Source organism: Rhinatrema bivittatum, chromosome 4, assembly GCF_901001135.1.
Source record: "Rhinatrema bivittatum chromosome 4, aRhiBiv1.1, whole genome shotgun sequence".
In the NCBI taxonomy this organism is placed as follows: domain Eukaryota; kingdom Metazoa; phylum Chordata; class Amphibia; order Gymnophiona; family Rhinatrematidae; genus Rhinatrema; species Rhinatrema bivittatum.
In genome coordinates this window covers 439982919-440002231 of record NC_042618.1, presented here as the reverse complement: position 1 = coordinate 440002231, position 19313 = coordinate 439982919, and the positions used below count along the sequence as shown (strand labels likewise).

The window sequence follows — 19313 nt, the reverse complement described above, 5'->3', positions numbered from 1 at the left end:
ACTGAGGCTATGTATGACGGTTGCAAGTAAGTAAGTCTATATTGAGTTCTACATATAGCTGGATCCTTTGTATTATGATATTCTCTGCCACAGGGGTCTCTCTTCAGTCGTCGTTTTTCCGCGCTGCTGTAGGCATTGTGGAGCAAGGAGCTTTGTGAGTTTTTCTCACAGTGTTTGCTAACTAAAAAGTCATTTATTTCTCATTCATTTTCTCCCTGTTATGCTCAGGCTTGTGGACCCTTGGCCGACGAGAGGTTGATATACCTTTTGGAGGGTCCGTAGGCTCTCTCGTCGGGTGGCGAGGCAGAACAGGAGGCAGGACCAGCTGACCCTTGGCACTGGAGACTGAGGCGAACCCGGAGACGATGAAGAGGCGAGGTGGCGCTGTGTCTTCACTACTAGTGGTCTGCGGTCCCCCCGGGAGGAGCCCGTAGGGAACCGACCGCTGGGACTTAGGTGGGCCCTTGGAGACGGTGGTCTTGATGGAGTCCTAGGTCAAGTGCCAGAGGGTCAACGCTCACCAGTCCGAAGTCGAGTGCCAGAGAATCACCGCTTGCCAATCCGAAGTCAGGAACCAGAGAGTTGCCGTAAGCCAATCCGAAGTCAGGAACCAGAGAATCACCGAAAGCCAATCCGAAGTCAGGAACCGGGAACACCAAGACGAAACAGGAACCAGAGTCCGAGCACAGGGAACTCACCGAAGCAAGCAGACTAGACAGCGTTGGAGGACGTTGCCAAGTCACTGGATGAGCAGAGGAAGCTGCCTTTTATACTTCCTCTGCCCTGGCTAATAGAGAACAGGTGAGGTCATTTAAAGGGATGGGTCCCTTTAATTCTGTGGAGGGGGCATGGCCTAGTGCTAAAGCATGGCGGCCATCTTGGATTTCCCCCGTGGAGGGGAGACGCCGCTGGGGGGAAGCAGGACGGCTTCCCCTGCAACGGGCAGCGCGGGCCCGAGTTGGAGCCCTCCCCCAGGGCTCCCACGGCGCAGTGAGTCAGGTAGGGGTCGCGGTTGTGGGGTGCCATGCCCGCGGAGCACAACAGTACCCCCCTCTTTAGGGTGTCTCCCTGGAGGCCTGGGCTTGGACGGGTGGTCTCTGTGGAACTGGTCCAATAGACTCCGATCCAGGATGTTAGCCATGGGCTCCCAGGAATTCTCTTCGGGACCGAAGCCCTCCCATGCCAGTAGATACTCCCATTTCCTATGATGTTTTCTCACATCTAACACCTCCCGGACCTGGTAGGAAGGTCATCTTCAGAGGCGACAGTTTGAGGAGTAGGAGGTGTGCTGGAGGGCCATGACAATACCAGAGGCTTTAGGAGGGAGATGTGGAACGTGTTGTGTATCCTGGGAGACGGAGTTGGTAAGAGACAGAACCCACCTGTCGGATAATGGGAAACGGCCCGATGAATCGCGGGGCCAGTCGCAATGATGGCAGCTTCAACCGGATGAACTGTGTACTTAGCCAAACCTTTTGGCCTGGTTTAAAAGGTGGATAAGGTCTTCTCCGTTGGTCCGCATACCTCGTTGCCGCCTGACCAGCCTTAATCAGGGCGTGTTGTGTGGATACCCACAGGCGATGTAGCTCTTCCGCAGAGAGCTGGGCCAGCGGAGATGGCACTGTGATGGGCACGGGCAGAGGCGTCGTGGCTGTTTTCCATACACAATTTGGAACAGAGAGGATCCCGTAGCTGCGGAGAGATGGGAGTTAAGAGCGAATTCAGCCCATGGTAACAAGCTAGCCCAGTCATCTTGCTTTTCATTGACGTAGATGCGGAGGAACTGCTTCAACATCTGGTTGGTTCGCTCCGCGAGACCATTGGTCTGAGGGTGATAGCCCGACGTATAATCCAGGGTGACATCGAACTTTTGACATAGAGCCCTCCATAACTTAGCTGTGAATTGAGGGCCTCGATCCGACAGAATACTTTGGGGCAGGCCGTGTAGCCGAAAGATATGCTGGACGAACAGCTGGGCCAGCTGTGGCGCAGATGGCAATCCTGGCAATGGCACAAAATGCGCCATTTTACTAAAACGGTCGACGACCACCCAGATCACGGTGTTGCCGCTGGATCGCGGCAGGTCCACCACGAAATCGGTTGCCACATGGGTCCAGGGTTCTGAGGGCGCCGGTAAGGGTTGAAGTAAGCCTGGAACTGCACTGGGGATCCTCTTGTGGCGGGCACACGACTGGCAGGACTCCACGTACGCCCGGACGTCTTTATTCATCCGCAGCCACCAGTAGTACCCTCGCAAGGTCTGTAATGTCCAGGATTGTCCAGGGTGGCCGGAACAACGTGAGTCGTGAGCCCATGCCAAGGCTTGTTTCCGCCAACATGGCGGAACTAGTGTCTTCCCGGGTGGGATGGTTGTGGTGGCCGACAACAGGATACGGGATGGCTCAATTATAAACTGCGGCTCCTCGGACTCTTCCGTAGACTCAAACACCCGTGACAGGGCGTCAGCCTTAACGTTCTTCCCAGCCGGTCTGTACCTGAGGATGAAATTGAAGCGGGTAAAGAACAGGGCCCAACGGGCTTGTCGTGGGTTGAGTCGCTGAGCTCGATGCAAGTATTCCAGATTCTTGTGGTCTATGAAGACTGTGAACTGGTGTTGAGCCCCTTCCAGCCATGGGCGCCACTCTTCTAAGGCCACCTTGATGGCCAGGAGCTCCTTATCGCCAATGGCATAATTCCATTCTGCCGGCGAAAACTGGCGGGAGAGAAAGGCGCACGGACGTAGCTTATGGCCGGAGGCCTGACTTAGTACAGCCCCTACTCCCTCCGAGGATGCGTCCACCTCGACAAAAAATGGCCGCTGTGGGTCCGGGTGCCTGAGGCAAGGTTGTTGCATGAATGCCTCCTTGAGGCGACAAAAGGCGGCTTCCGCTTCTGGAGGCCAATTTTTGGGGTCTGCGCCCTTTCAGGTCAGGGCCGTCATAAGAGCAACAACGGAGGCGTAGTGGGGAATGAAAGAGCGGTAATAATTGGCGAAGCCCAGAAATCTTTGAAGTGCCTTTAGTCCAGACGGCTGTGGCCATTCCCGAATGGCTTTTAGCTTTTGTGGATCCATACGGAATCCCTGACTGGAAACTATATATCCCAGGAAGGGGAGAGACTCTTGCTCGAACTGGCACTTTTCGAGCTTTGCATATAATTTATTCTCTCTAAGGCGTTGTAACACTTGGACAACGTGTTGGCGGTGGGCCGCTAAGTCCTTGGAGAATATCAAGATGTCGTCTAAGTATACGACCACGCACTGGTACAAGAGGTCGCAGAGGATCTCGTTCATGGTATTCTGAAATATGGCAGGGGCGTAACGGCATCACCAAATACTCATAGTGGCCGTCTCGGGTATTGAAGGCCGTCTTCCATTCGTCCCCCTCCTTGATTCGAATGAGGTTGTACGCCCCTCTGAGGTCTAGCTTAGAAAAGATCCTCGCCCCCTGTAATCGGTCAAAGAGTTCAGAGATGAGAGGCAGAGGGTAACGGTCCTTGATCGTTATGGCATTCAAGCCCTGGTAGTCAATACACGGGCGAAGTGTCCCGTCCTTCTTCCCGACGAAGAAGAACCCCCGCCCCTGCAGGTGACTTTGACTTCCGAATGAAGCCCTTTTCCAGGTTCTCTCTGATGTACTCATTCATGGCCTGTGTCTCAGCAGGTGAGAGGGTGTAGGTGCGGCCCCGAGGAGGCTCAGTACCAGGGAGGAGATTGATGGCACAATCGAAGGGACGATGGGGTGGAAGTACCTCGGCCTTCTTTTTCGAGAATACATCTGCAAACAAGGCATTAGGGGCCGGCAGGCCAGGAAAGCTGGTGGAAGCCACGGGACAGGGGACGGGAACCACGGTTTGGAGGCAGTGGCCGTGGCACTTCGGCCCCCAGCGAAACAACTGCAGAGTTTTCCAGTTGAACTGAGGCTCATGCTCCTGCAGCCAGGGAAGGCCCAAGTCGATTGGGTGTATGGAGTACTCCAGAACATACAATGGCATGTGCTCCTAGTGGAGGATTCCAACCCTCAGTGGGACCGGAACTGTGGTGTGTGTCACGCGTTCTGGGAGAGGTTTCACTTGAATGGAGGAGATGACCAAGGGCGCTGGAAGGCGAGCTTGTGGTAACTCCAAATGCTCCGCCAGACTCTTCATGATGAAGTTACCCCCGGCGCCGGAGTCCACCAAGGCCAAAGTGTGGAACTCGCCGCCGGCGAAGGTTAATGCAACTGGTAGCATTAGTGGAGGTACTGGAGAAGCACGGCCCAGGATGAGACCTCCTTTCGGTCCTAGGCCCGGGCGTTTCCCGGCCGAGTCGGGCATATTGCTATCTGATGGCCCGCTGCTCCGCAGTAAAAACAGAGTCCTTCCCTTATCCGCCTGCGGCGTTCCTGTGGGGAGACTATTCCGCGACCCAACTCCATGGGTTCCTCGGCGGACGTTCCAAGAACTTCAGAAGCATTCTTGGAAGGCGGTGAGGACCTCCTCGCCCCCTTGACTACTGGGAGGCGAAGCCTCATCCGGCGATCTACTTGGTTGGCCAATTCTACCAGGCCGTCGAGGTCTTCCGGAAGTTCTTTCATCGCTAGCTCATTCTGAAGGCGTGAGGCTAGTCCTTCCAGAAAGATCCCGTGGAGGCAGTCATCTCTCCAATTCTGCGGCCAGGGTACGGAACTCCATTGCGTATTCGGCCACAGTCCGAGTACCTTGTCGCAATCGGAGTAATTCAGAGACCGCAGTGGATTTGCGGACAGGTTCATCAAACAGCTGCCGGAAGGCAGACAGGAACTGGCTCAAGTTTTCGAAGATGGGGTCCCTTCTCTCCCACAGATGCGAGGCCCAGATCAGAGGCCTACCATCGAGCAGGGACATAATGTAGCTGGTTTTGACCAAGTCATTGAGAAACTGCTCGGGGAGCAAGGAAAAATGAACCTGGCACTGGCTGAGGAAGCCTCAACACAGCTTTGCATCTCTGGCATATCGAGAGGGTGCTGGTAGTTGAGTGGGAATTCCTTGTCCCAGGTCGCCCCCGGAAACCTGGACAGTGTGTGGCTGAGTAGGGCGGCCTCCTTGAGCCCCAGGCGGAGACGGCAGCGTGGGGTTCATGGGCCCTAATGCCTCAAGGCGCTGGGTCAGACCCTGTACCGCAGAGACCAGGGCATCGAGGGTTTGTTGTTGCTCCTTCAGGCGCTGGACCATTCCCAGAATGGCCTGGTGGGCGGATGCCTCTGCCGGGTCCATGGACTTGACAATCTGTTATGCTCAGGCTTGTGGACCCTTGGCCGACGAGAGGTTGATATACCTTTCGGAGGGTCCGTAGGCTCTCTCATTTTTGTGGCGAGGCAGAACAGGAGGCAGGACCAGCTGACCCTTGGCACTGGAGACTGAGGCGAACACGGAGACGATGAAGAGGCGAGGTGGCGCTGTGTCTTCACCACTGGTGGTCTGCGGTCCCCCCGGGAGGAGCCCGTAGGGACCTGACCGCTGGGACTTAGGTGGACCTAGGGAGGTCAGGGTATCAGTGCAAAGGCCAATTGGAGCTTCGCCCTGGAAGCCCGCGGTCCCCCAGGAGGAGCCCGTAGGTACCCGGGCCACTGGGACTTAGGTGGGCCCTTGGAGACGGTGGTCTTGACGGAGTCCTAGGTCAAGTGCCAGAGGGTCAACGCTCACCAGTCCGAAGTCGAGTGCCAGAGAATCACCGCTTGCCAATCCGAAGTCAGGAACCAGAGAGTCGCCGTAAGCCAATCCGAAGTCAGGAATCAGAGAATCGCCGAAAGCCAATCCGAAGTCAGGAACCGGGAACACCAAAACGAAACAGGAACCAGAGTCCGAGCACAGGGAACTCACCAAAGCAAGCAGACTAGACAGCGTTGGAGGACGTTGCCAAGTCACTGGATGAGCAGAGGAAGCTGCCTTTTATACTTCCTCTGCCCTGGCTGATAGAGAACAGGTGAGGTCATTTAAAGGGATGGGTCCCTTTAATTCTGTGGAGGGGGCGTGGCCTAGTACTAAAGCATGGCGGCGGCCATCTTGGATTTCCCCCGTGGAGGGGAGATGCCGCTGGGAGGAAGCAGGACGGCTTCCCCTGCAACGGGCAGCGCGGGCCCAAGTCAGAGCCCTCCCCCGGGGCTTTCACGGCGCTGTGAGTCAGGTAGGGGGACGCGGTCATGGGGTGCCACGGCCGCGGAGCACAACACTCCCACAAGGGATCTCTCAGAATAATAATAATCATAGTCTTGTTTTTACTCCTTGAGTAAAAACTTTTTTTCTCATAATTCTTCACTCATTTCATCGACGGCTGTCAATTGAAAATGGCTACTGGATTTTAAAAATGGCCTATCTGTTATCGGACAATGTCCATTACAAATCCACACCTCGAGTGTGTCCTTTGTTTGGGGGACAAACATGATGTCACAACCTGCCCTAAATGTGCAGAGATGACTCCGAAGGGAAGAAAACTTCGCCAAGAGAAAATGGAATATCTTTTCCATCTACAGCGTTTGCCTTCTCCCTCAACATCAACAAAATCATCTCCGGCCGGAGTCTCAAAACGAATAATATTGAAAAAACGTCATCCGGAGGGGTCCGGAGACCATCCATCGCCATCGACTTCAATAGCATCGACAAGGTCAGTGATCAAACACAGATGAAAACACCGTCATAGGCATCGACACACATCGACTCCAGCAGCGCTTCTCTCCCCAGAGACCGCTAAGTGGCTAAAACTTCAGGAAACACCGCTACCCTCGACGCTGGGGTCTTCACCTTGCGAAGAAACACCAGTAGTCGAACCTCCACAGGGAAGGAGTATCGACGCCTCCACCGCCACCGCGTTCAGCTACTCTGCCTGCACCAGCTGTTCTGTAGGAATTGTCAGATTTTATCCGGCAAGCAGTGCTTCAGGCCCTTAAGGAGCAGATGCCCATTCCAGCGCCTTCACCGATGCCGGTTCCTGAACCGATGCCGGTAGTATCACCGATGCCGGTGATTCCACCGAAGCTGGTGCCTACGCCGATGCCGGCACCACAGCCTAAAGTGATACCAGCACGACCATCAATGACACCAACGCCATCTTCGATACCGGCCCCGATACCATCGATGCCAATCCCACCTGGGGACCCAGGACATCCAGAACTAGCACTCTATCAACTCATAATGAAGAGATTTGATGAGGTAGTCGGTGCTCTTCCTCCCAAGCCTCGGAAAGAACAGCCTGAAGGGATACCCCTCGATGACCCGCAACCAGGTCCTTCAGGGCTTCCTCGTCCGCCTAGATCTTCTCCAATATCTCCTCGAGAAGATCCATACGATACTTGGGATGAAGGACACACAGACACTTCATCTGAAGATTTCATGTCAGATCCTTCACCTCCAGACCCAAGGAAGAAATCTCCACCGGAGGATTTATCATTCACAAATTTCATCCAGGATATTGTGGACACCATACCCTTCACCTTGGTGACAGAGGAAGATTCAAGGCAACAAATGTTGGAGGTTCTCCAATTTGCGGACCTTCCAAAGCAAGTAGTAGCCATACCTGTCCATGACGTCCTTCTGGACCTACAACATCGGCTTTGGGAGCATCCATGATCAGTGCCTGCTGTAAATAAAAGAATGGACACTACTTATTTGGTGCAGTCTGCTGCTGGCTACCAAATGTCACAGCTTCCACACCAATCGGTGGTGGTAGAATCTGCACAAAAGAAGTCGAAAAGGATAAAACCACATTCCTCAACTCCCCCAGGAAAAGATCACAGATTCCTGGGAAGGAAGGTTTATCAAGGAGCCATGTTAAATTCTAAAATATCTTCTTACCAATTATATATGACTCAATATCAAAGAAATCTGTGGAAACAGATGCAAGAGTTTATACCATCATTGCCACAGCAACATCAAGAAGCAGCCCAGGTAATTATCCACAAAGACTAGAGGCAGGCAAGCAAGAAGTCCGTGCTGCCTATGATGGCTTTGAAACAGCATCCAGAGTGGCTGCATCTGGAATAAGTGCAAAACGTTGGGCATGGCTTAAAGCCTTGGACCTCAGGCCTGAAGTCCAAGAAAAATTAGTTGACCTCCCATGTCTTGGCAATAACCTTTTTGGTTCCAAGGTACAAGATGCGGTTGCTCAACTGAAAGAGCACACAGAAACCCCGCAGCAACTTTCATTGATTCCACAGGATCCAGCTACACAGTCAACTCGTAGGCCTCAAAGAAAAGAACCTAGAAGGCCCTTCTATCGACAGAGGCATTATTACCCTCCATCAAGGGGCAGATCTTCTAGGCCGCAACAAAGAGCTCAGCCCAGACAACCTAGGGTGGCTAGACCTCAACCTCCGCCACAAACAGTACCGGCTGCTGGCTTTTGAGGCCTTTCTCAGAGACCAAAGCCATCTCTCCAATCCTCATCCAGAACTTCCGGTAGGAGGTCGAGTATCATTCTTTTACCACCATTGGTTACAAATAACAACAGACCAATGGGTACTTGCAATAATATCTCAAGGTTACCAACTCAATTTCCTCTCAATTCTAAGAGATTCTCCTCCGAGACCTCTTTCTCTAAGCGAAAATCACATAATCCAATTAAAAGTAGAATTATCCACCCTTCTGAGAGCCAGAGCTGTAGAGCCGGTGCCTCGGACTCAGCAGGGCAGAGGATTCTATTCCCGTTATTTCCTCATTCCAAAGAAAACCGGAGGCCTATGTCCCATCCTAGACCTCAGTAATCTCAACAAATTTCTGAAGAAAGAAAAGTTCAGGATGGTTTCTCTAGGAACCATGCTTCCACTTCTTCAAACAGGAGATTGGCTTTGTTCTCTGGATCTTCAAGACGCTTATGCTCACATTCCAATATTTCCCCCTCATCACAAGTATCTGCGCTTCATGGTAGGCCATCAACATTTCCAGTACAGAGTTCTACCATTTGGACTTGCCTCTGCTCCCAGAGTATTCACCAAATGTCTGGCAGTAATAACAGCACACTTACACAAAGAAAGTGTCCATGTCTTTTCCTACTTAGACGACTGGCTCATCAGAAGTCAATCTCAACAAGGAGTTCTGGCTTCTCTCAGTTGAACAATTACTCTACTTCATTCCATGGGTTTTCTCATCAATTATCAAAAGTTCCATCTCATTCTGTCTCATCAGCTTCAATTCATAGGAGCAGAATTGAACACCATACTTTCAAAAGCTTTTCTACCCGAGGATCGGGCAGACACACTTTCCCTACTGGCAAACTCGATTCACTCAAAGAAACAAGCAACAGCTCATCAGTTTCTAACCGTACTAGGCCACATGGTTTCCACAGTTCATGTCACTCCTATGGCAAGGTTAGCCATGAGGGTAACTCAACGGACTTTAAGATCACAATGGATCCAAGCCATTCAACCACTGTACTCTCCAATTCAAGTAACGCACCAGCTACATTCATCTGTACTTTGGTGGGCGAACAAGGACAATTTGCGCAAGGTCCTTCCCTTCCAGCAACCAGTCCCACAGATAACTTTAACTACAGATGCATCCACCTTGGGTTGGGGAGCTCACATAAACAATCTCCAAACTCAGGGTACTTGGACAAAACTTGAAGCAACATTTCAAATCAATTTCCTGGAACTTCGAGCTATACGTTATGCTCTGCATGTGTTCAAGGACTGCCTTTCACACAAGACTGTTCTGATCCAAATGGACAACACAGTAGCCATGTGGTACATCAACAAAAAGAGAGGTATGGGCTCATATCTCCTCTGTCAAGAAGCCGCTCAGATTTGGGACTGGGCCCTGACACATTCCATGTTTCTTCGAGCAACTTACCTGGCAGGCATTCACAACGTAGTGGCGGATCGACTCAGTCGCCAGTTCCAACCACACGAATGGTCCCTGGATCCCTTAGTAGCGACCAGGATATTTCAATGTTGGGGAGAACCGACAATAGACCTCTTTGCGTCATGCCTGAATCACAAAGTGGACAAATTCTGCGCTCTGCACAGACAGAATCACCAACTAGCTAAGGACGCCTTTGCTCGCCCTTGGAACTCAGGCCTTCTATACGTGTATCCTCCAATACCGCTCATAACCAAAACTCTAGTGAAGCTACAACAGGACAAGGGGTCCATGATACTCATAGCCCTGTATTGGCCTTGATAAGTATGGTTTCCCACACTTCTAGACCTCTCGATCAGAGAACCAATTCGCCTGGGTATGGCTCCCACTCTCAAAACTCAGGATCAGGGTCGGTTGCGCCATCCCAACCTTCAATCCCTATCCCTGACAGCATGGATGTTGAAAGCTTGATTTTACAACCACTCAATCTTTCAACCAATGTATCTCGAGTGCTTATAGCTTCACATAAACCTTCAACACGAAAGAATTATTCTTCCAAATGGAAAAGATTTGCCGTGTGGTGCATGCAAAAGAGTATTGACCCTTTCTCCTGCCCCACAACTTCTCTACTAGGCTACTTCTGCCATCTTTCAGATTCTGGTCTCCAGACATCATCTGTAAGAGTACATTTAAGTGCAATCTCAGCTTACCATAACAAGATGGGAGATGCACCAATATCTATACATCCTCTTGTCAATAGATTTATGAGAGGTTTAATTCACATTAAACCACCAATTTGGCCACCTGTCACAGAATGGGACCTGAATTTGGTCTTAACAAGACACATGCGTTCTCCTTTTGAACCCATGAATTCCTGTGATGTTAAATTTCTCACATGGAAGACTATCTTCCATATAGCCATTACATCAGCTAGAAGGGTTAGTGAGTTACAAGTACTTGTCATGTATTCACCCTATACAAAATTCCTACATGACAGAGTGGTTCTCCGTACACATCCAAAATTCCTTCCCAAAGTAGTTACGGAATTCCACTTGAACCAATCCATAGTTTTGCCTACATTCTTTCCAAGGCCTCATTCTCACCAAGGACAACGGGCCTTACATACCTTGGACTGTAGGTGTGCGCTAGCCTTTTACTTAGACCGCACTGCAGTCTTCAGGAAATCCACTTAACTCTTTGTATCTTATGATCCAAACAAACCGGGAAAAGCAGTGGGTAAACATACTCTATCCAATTGGCTAGCAGATTGCATACAGTTTTGCTATGAAAAAGCAGGCCTTCCTCTCCAAGGGCGAGTAAAGGCGCATTCAGTAAGAGCAATGTCAACCTCAGTAGCACACTATCGTTCAGTGCCAATTATTGACATATGTAAAGCGGCAACATGGAGTTCTCTTCACACCTTTGCAGCTCATTACTGTGTGGACAAACAAGGACGACAAGATTCAGCATATGGACAATCTGTTTTAAAGAACTTGTTTCCATTTTAATCCCAACTCCTTCTACATCCAATCTGCTGTGATCTTCGGCTGCCTCATTTTCAACAACAATACCTCACTGTTGCTTCACTACAAAATGACTCAGCCTCTAGCTTGCTAATCACCCATATGTGAGGACTAGCATCCTGCTTGTCCTGGGATAAACCAAAATTGCTTACCTTGTAATAGGTGTTATCCCAGGACAGCAGGATGTAGTCTTCACGAAACCCACCCACCACCCCGCGGAGTTGGGTCCGATACGTTTTATTATTTTATTTTTGCTAAAGCTTATTGCTACATACGAGACTGAAGGGAGACTCCTGTGGCTGAGAATATCATGGCATGCTGGGCATGCTCAGTGGCCTCACAGGGCCAGTCAAAAGTTTCTAGAAACTTTAACAGAAAGTTTTCCGTAATAGGGCTCCATCAATGACATCACCCATATGTGAGGACTACATCCTGCTGTCCTGGGATAACATCTATTGCTACAGCTTATTACTACATACGAGACTGAAGAGAGACCCCTGTGGCAGAGAATATCATGGCATGCTGGGCATGCTCAGTGGGCTCACAGGGCCACTCAAAAGTTTCTAGAAACTTTGACAGAAAGTTTTCCATACCAGGGCTCCATCAATGATGTGAGGACTCCATCCTGCTGTTCTGGGATAACACCTATTACAAGGTAAGCAATTTTGCTGTATCCATGTTTTAACGATTCTCAACTACAAATCCTAACCTTTTGTCTTTGGGACCTGTTTAAGAGTAATCATGGAGTACAGTCAAGAAGAGTCTGATTCTTTATTAAGGTGTTTTCAACACAGAGAAGGAATTTCTTTTTTCTAAAATAAATGTTATCAGGGAGAAACTAATTAACATGTTTTTTTAAATCTATATTTTAGCAGGTTATTTGAATATTCTTATTAAAAATGTTTCAAAAGTGTTCTATCTGTGTTCCAAAATGGACTCTGCTCATTTAATTGCATATGAGTGAATCAACCTAAACTGTTCTGAAAACCTCCATAAACAATAAGACAATTATTTCTTTTTAATATTCTAATGTTGGTCCATTGTGTTCAGAATAGAAAATGATATTTCATAGAATGTTATTGGAGTTATAGTGATTTGATGTTAGAATCTCTCTTTTTTTTAATTGGTGGAAAACAGCAGTTCTGCATGCCAGTAGAAAGCGAGAACTTAAAGCTCAGGCACTTCATGAACTTGGAAATCTTCACATATATAACAGACATCAAAGGTAACATTTCCATTGATTTAATAGAGGATGCCATTTCACAAGAACTGCTATATTTGTGTTCTGGTGTGATGTATCTTTGTGTACTAGTTATGTTTGGGTGATTTGACTGTATCCTAAAAGGGCAACAATCTATGGCATGTTTTGCATGTAAAACACTGTTCTACTCATGGAAATCGGCAATTTAATTATTAACTAGCTTGTATGTGGGTAAAAATATGTACATATATAAGCCATGTGTGTACTTTTACTTTGTTCTATATTCCTTTAGGTAGAGTTAAGTAGGAGATAGTAAACACATGCGTAGTTTTGTGCCAGAAATTGAGGTGCAGAAAAAGAAGAGGCAAATCAGAGAGGGTAGCTTTAAAAATATATGGCCACACGCAGATCTACTCCAGTATCTATCTATTTATTTATTTATTTGTAGCAATTTATTTCCCGCCCATTACCAGACTCTGTTCTGGGCTGTTTACAAAATACACATGGGTTATAAAATACATGTAAATTTACCTTGCAATATTTGCATGCATGCAAAAGAAGCAGGAATAGATATTCAAGTTAGCCAAATAAGTTCCAACTTATCCAGTTAAATAAAGATTTTGCCACTACTTAGCTGGTGCCATTGGTCAGCCCCTGTCACATGGTAGGAGCACAAGATGGCGCCGGCCATCCAGTGCTCCTACCATGTGACAGGGTCCGGCCAATGGCACGGATACCCTGTCACATTGTAAGGGCAAAGGGCCATCGGCGCCATTTTGATTAGTGGCAGCCGACGGCCCGGGAGCGGGAGATCGCTCCCGGGACCCCCATGGGACCACCAGGTATCTGTAAAAAGATTTTGGGGGCGTCGGGAGGGTGGGGGAAGCTAAGGGGTTAGTTTTAAAGGTTCGGGGTGGGTTTAGGGGTTATTTTTGTGTGCCGTTTTTCCCGCCCTCCCCCAAAACGATAAGGGAACCCCCACGATCAATATCGTGGGGTTTTCCTATCGCTTTGGGGGAGCCCCCGATTTCTGATGATTTTGAAAATATCGTCCGATATTTTCAATTGTCCGAAGCCCGATTCACATCCCTATTAAACAACATATATTGTGATGATATCATGCAATATTCATGATATTGTGCATTATAAGATTCGTTTATTGAAATGTCTTAAACCGTTTTTAGATGTTTCTGACTTCATATTTGTTCTTCCAACACTGCTTTTTCCTAGTCTTTATTATTATTCTCTCTCTTTGGGGCTTTCTGACTCATCATTGAGACAATTGCAATTATTGCAGTATTCAGCTGCCCATTTACTGACAGACTACAATAGATTCGACAATGTTACTTCAGCTCTTGCAAGATTACATGGGCTTCCTATCTATTCTTAAATCGAATATAAATTGCTTATGTTTATGCAAAAATTATTAAATCTGGCTAATGCGCCCTGGCTTGGTGCTGCTTTGAGGATATATATGCCTATGAGAAATCTTAGGTCACAGAACAGGAAGCTCCTTGAAGTCCCTTCTATTAAATTGTCACATCTTGGCGAGATCAGGGATCAAACGCTCTCTGTAGGTTGCCCAATATTATGGAACAACATGCCCAAAAAACTAAGAACTGAGGTAATTACCACCACTTTAAAAGCTATTGAAAATTTGGCTCTTCAATAGACATTTTGGGAATATAGTATGAGTAGACATTTCACAGGATTGTAATTAAGTACTCCAAATTTACCTGCACTTAGACAGCATGGTTACTACTGATCCGTTTGTTGTATTGTTTGTTTTTAAATTTTTATGTATTTATCAATTGCTTTGTAGACCGCAATGACCTTCAGAGATAATGCGGTATAGAAATGACTGTCAAATAAATAAATAAATAGATATTTTAGGCCTGAAACTTGTCCCAGTTACAATGAGCTGCTTTGCATGGCATTTGCATGCATGAATTTTGCAAATCCATTCAAAGCAGCTCATGCATACCTAATCCTATGTAAATAAAATAACACAGCTGACTTAGAATTTTGTCAGCCACATTGTTTTATCTACACCTTTTGGACAAAAGTTAATCTACCATGGGAACAGAGACCCTAACATGGGTTGCAATGATCCTACAGTAGATTTAAGGGCCCAGCGGCCCAACGCAGCACCCCCTAGAATTAATGTAAACATCGCCAGGGGTCTTATAGACCCACCCGCTCACACCGAGGCCACCCCAAAAAAAAAAGTAAAAGTAGCCACACAACGATCCCCCACCCCAGCCAACCCAGCTCCTTAGTTCTTGAAAACCCCCTGCTCCCCTTTTCAATAAAAAAAAAATAGGCCGGTAGGGCTCTCTCTTATACCCTCCGTGCCCCCGCAATAGACCAAAAGTAATGGTGGTGGCCTAGTGGCCCCCTGGAACCTCCCAAACCCCATTACCTCAAAATTGGGATATCAGCAAAGATTGAGGGCCCAGGGCACCCCCTAGCCCTGGGCCCAGTTGGTGCTATTTCCAAAATGGTGCCAACCAGACTCTGCCCCATCACATGACAGGGGCAAGGTCCTGAGAAAGGACATTTACTATCATAGCAAATAAAGAGCAGATGTAAATATACGTGAGTAAGCTACATGCCTTTAATCTACCTTATAAATGGCCTGTGACCGACGGCCCGCAAATGCGCAGTAGAGACCAGCTCTACCGCGCATGTGCGGGCGAGCACGTCGCTCTGAGGCAGCTTCAGAAAGAAAAAAAATGGCGGCGTCCAGCGGCAGCAGCGGGCGGCGGCGGCGGCGGCGGTACCGGCAGCGGGCGGCGACGGCGGTAGCGAGCGGTGGCGGTAGCGACGGCGGTAGCGGCGATGGCGGTAGCGAGCGGCGGCGGTAGCGGCGACAGCGGGCGGTAGCGAGGGAGGGAGAAGAGAGAGAGAGGGAGGGACGGACTGAGTGGGAGGGAGGGACGGAGAGAGAGAGTGGGAGGGAGTGACTGAGTGAGAGGGAGGGACTGAGTGGGAGGGAGGGATTGAGTGAGGGGGAGGGACTGAGTGAGAGGGAGGGAGTGGGACTGAGTGAGAGGGAGAGGGGGGACTGAGGGAGGGAGTGGGACTGGGAGAGAGAGGGAGGGAGTGGGACTGAGGGAGAGTGAGTGGGACTGAGTGAGTGAGAGGGAGGGGGAGGGAGTGACTGAGTGGGAGGGAGGGATTGAGTGAGGGGGAGGGACTGAGGGAGGGAGTGGGACTAAGTGAGAGGGAGGGAGGGAGTGGGACTGAGGGAGAGGAGGGAGGGAGTGGGACTGAGGGAGAGGACGGAGGGAGTGGGGACTGAGTGAGAGTGAGTGGGACTGAGTGAGTGAGAGGGAGGGAGAGAGGGGGGAGGGAGTGAGTGAGACTGAGTGGGAGGGAGGGGACTGAGTGATAGGAGAGGGAGGGTGGGGAGGAGTGGGTGAGGGAGGGGGTGGTGAAGAGTGAGGGGAGAGAGAAAGAGGGGGGAGGTGAGAGACAGAGGGATGTAGCCCGTTTTAACGGGCTTAACGGCTTGTTTCTTATAAAATAGCATCTTACATGAATAAATATTGGCCTTGCCATGGAACTGCCCCTGGAATCGCCCTGGACCGTACCTTTTACTTACATCTTTTACTTTCATGTATGCTTGAAGTTTATAAAATGCACATATATACTAAGTTTTACATAAGCAACTTTTTGAAAATTCACCTTTCTGTGTGTAATATTATGAGCATAGTTTCACTTTGATTACTGGTGCAAAACCTGTGGGTAAAAATATCCACATATTTTATACCAAGTTGCCAGTTTTTGATTATTTAACTCTAAATTAGCAAAGTTTATCATAAACAATTCAGTTTGGAATTAATTTAATTAAATTGTTCTAGGAAAGGCAGGGCAGATGGTAGGCAAGGTTTGAGGACCAGGGGCAATTCATCTGGAGTGGGCCCCCCTCTAACGATGAAAGAGTGAGTGAGTGATAGGAAAGGAGGAACTGTGCCTCTTGCTCTAATATTGATATCTCCATCATGCAGGCTGATTACATAAGAAATTGCCATACTGGGTCAGAGCAAGGGTCCATCAAGCCCAGCATCCTGTTTCTAACAGTGGCCAATCCAGGCTACAAGTACCTGGCAAGTACCCAAACACTAAGTAGATCCCATGCTACTGATGCCAGTAATAGCAGTGGCTATTCCCTAAGTCAACTTGATTAACAGCAGTTAATGGACTTCTCCTGCACGAACTTATCCAAATCTTTTTTAAACCCAGCTACACTAACTGCACTAACCACATCCTCTGGCAGCAAATTCCAGAGCTTAATTGTGCGTTGAATGAAAAAGAATTTTCTCCAATTAGTTTTAAATGTGCTACTTGCTAACTTCACTGAGTGCCCCCAGTCCTTCTATTATCCTAAAAATAAAATAACTGATTCACATTTATTTGTTCTAGACCTAGTGTTAGAGCTGTAGATTTACATATTGTCCTCCTTCCAGTCATTAGTTCAAATGAGATCATGTTATGATCACTATTGCCAAGTGGCCCCACCATCGTTACCTCTCTCACCAAATTCCCCAAAGCTATGGCCATGTTCCTGTAGAGCATAATCTAAAGCCTTATGTCAAAGAGATGAATGCTGTGCCTGCCAGCTAGGGCTATCTATAGATAGCTTCTCTTGATAAACAAAGATTTTATTTAAGTTCTCTATTTGCCCCCCCCCCCCCCCATTGACCTTTTAGTCCAGTTGTAGCACAGGACCTCTTGAATGTCCAGTATATGATAGGATGACTGCATATCCAGATTTTCTTAAGGATTCTTAAAATGCCTGGAATGAAAATTATATATGTTGTAAGATGAGACGGGTATACTTTATACCTGATGTTTTTTGCAAGCAGTGAAAGTGCTTAATTGAAAATGTCAATATACTCATTCTGTTCACTCTCCCAACCTAAACATACCCCAGGAATGCCTTTTATTAAACCCAGCCAAAAGTACACTACCTGCGGAAACCCGCACATACCTTTCTCCATAGTCAAGCAAGATTAATTTCAGCCATACAACTGGGTGACATCATCTTGATGGTGCCGAAAAATATATGCTCTCTGAGTTCAGAAAGACCTAAATACCTGCGCATATGCGCGTGTTCCCTCTGAACAGTTTGAGTCTCCTCGGTCATTTTTCTTCCACTAGAGCACAAAGACACATTTAATATCTCTCTTCCAAGTCGCTTGTCTTTTTGGCTAAAAGTATTCTTATTATTTTATTTTTGCTTAATATTTTTATTCATTTGTTTTTTTTTTTAATTTTTAATTTTGCATATTTCAAATTTGACAAATCAAATTCAAGATAACAACATAATTCAGGAATACATTCATAGAACATTAATATATTTTCCAAGAAAGAACGTACGTCATTCCAACCAATAAGTCAAATCTCCATAATACCAAACAACAACTGAGGGGGGAGTTCCTATTCGCAAGAGTAATCATACATTATTAAACCATACATTGAGAGTTCACGGAGTTTACTAGAATTCCTACAATATGAAGATGATGTTATTACTCCTGCAACTCTCTAAGTACTTCTCCAACTGATCAGGGTCAAAATAAACATATCTTACTCCTTGTGTTTTCATTACACATTTACAAGGGAATCTGATACTTATTTGGATCCCAAAAGTTCTGGCCTGACTTGCAAGAACTAAAAATTTTTTGCGTCTTATCTGGGTCTCCTTAGAGACATCAGGATATACCCATAATTTTTCCCCTAGATATAAACACGATCTTTTATTTAGATATAATTTTAATATAGCATCTCTTTCTTCAGATAAATGAAACTTCACCAATAAAGTTCCCCGCTTTTCTATTTGGGAGCTATAAGAAGTCTCTATTAAATCAGTAACATTTAGTGCCAAATCTTCTTGTTGTACATTTTCATTTACTTGTTCTTCATCTTTCTTCTTCGGTAAGAAGTATGCCTTTAATATCTTTGGTAGATTATCTGAAGATAGTAACAAAACTTCTTGAAAATAATTCTTTAGTTGTTCTTTTGTCGATGTCAGCTTACACTTTGGGAAGTTCAATATCCTTAGGTTATTATACCTAAGTGAGTTCTCTATATTTTCCATCTTTTTCTCCAGCAATGATTCTCCTTGAATTATAGAGGATTGTACTTGTTTTATCTGGTTCAGTTCCTCATCTAACTTCACCAAATTAACTGTATGTTTGTTTATTTCTGGAGTCCAATTATATAAAGTTGTCTGCATTTCTTTTATATTCAAAGACAAAGTCATCAAGGCCTTTTGAGTCGACATAACTGCCTGCCATATCAGATCCATAGTCACCACCTTAGGCTTTTCATCAAATAAAGAAGGCATAACATTTATACTTTCAGGTAGAGGAATACCTTGAGAGTCCGGAGATCTTAGAGGCTGAGTAGTCTTCGCTGCCAAACCAGCTCCCATCCTGCTGGTAGCAGCTCGGTCTATGCCGAAATCGCCCTCCACTTGAGGGGAGGAAGTAAACAGTCCTCCCGATCTTTCTAGTGACGCAGTTACTACCGCTGCAGCTTCCCCGATTGGACTCAGTTCAAGCGATGCCATCCGTCCTTGTGCTGAGTCTAGCCCCACAGCGTTGCCTGGTGGATTGGGAGTTGTAGGAGCCCCGGGAGATGATGCATCTTTTGCCACAGATCTTGGAGCTCTTGTCCCCTTATATCAGTTTCTGGGCAGGAAACTGAGGTGGAGACAGGCAGGGGTACCCAAGAGTAACATCTGAAGACTAAGTAGAAGGGCGAGGAACCAGTTG

The 19313-nt window shown here is 47.6% G+C and overlaps 1 protein-coding gene across 1 annotated transcript in view; it reads left to right on the top strand.

Moving 5' to 3' along the window:
• CFAP54 (cilia and flagella associated protein 54) overlaps positions 1-19313 on the top strand; it is a 1106494-nt gene that overhangs the window by 641536 nt on the left and 445645 nt on the right. The window contains exon 42 of the mRNA XM_029597529.1: positions 12468-12555. Coding sequence (XP_029453389.1) covers positions 12468-12555 — 88 coding nt within the window. The remainder of the gene's footprint in view (positions 1-12467; positions 12556-19313) is intronic.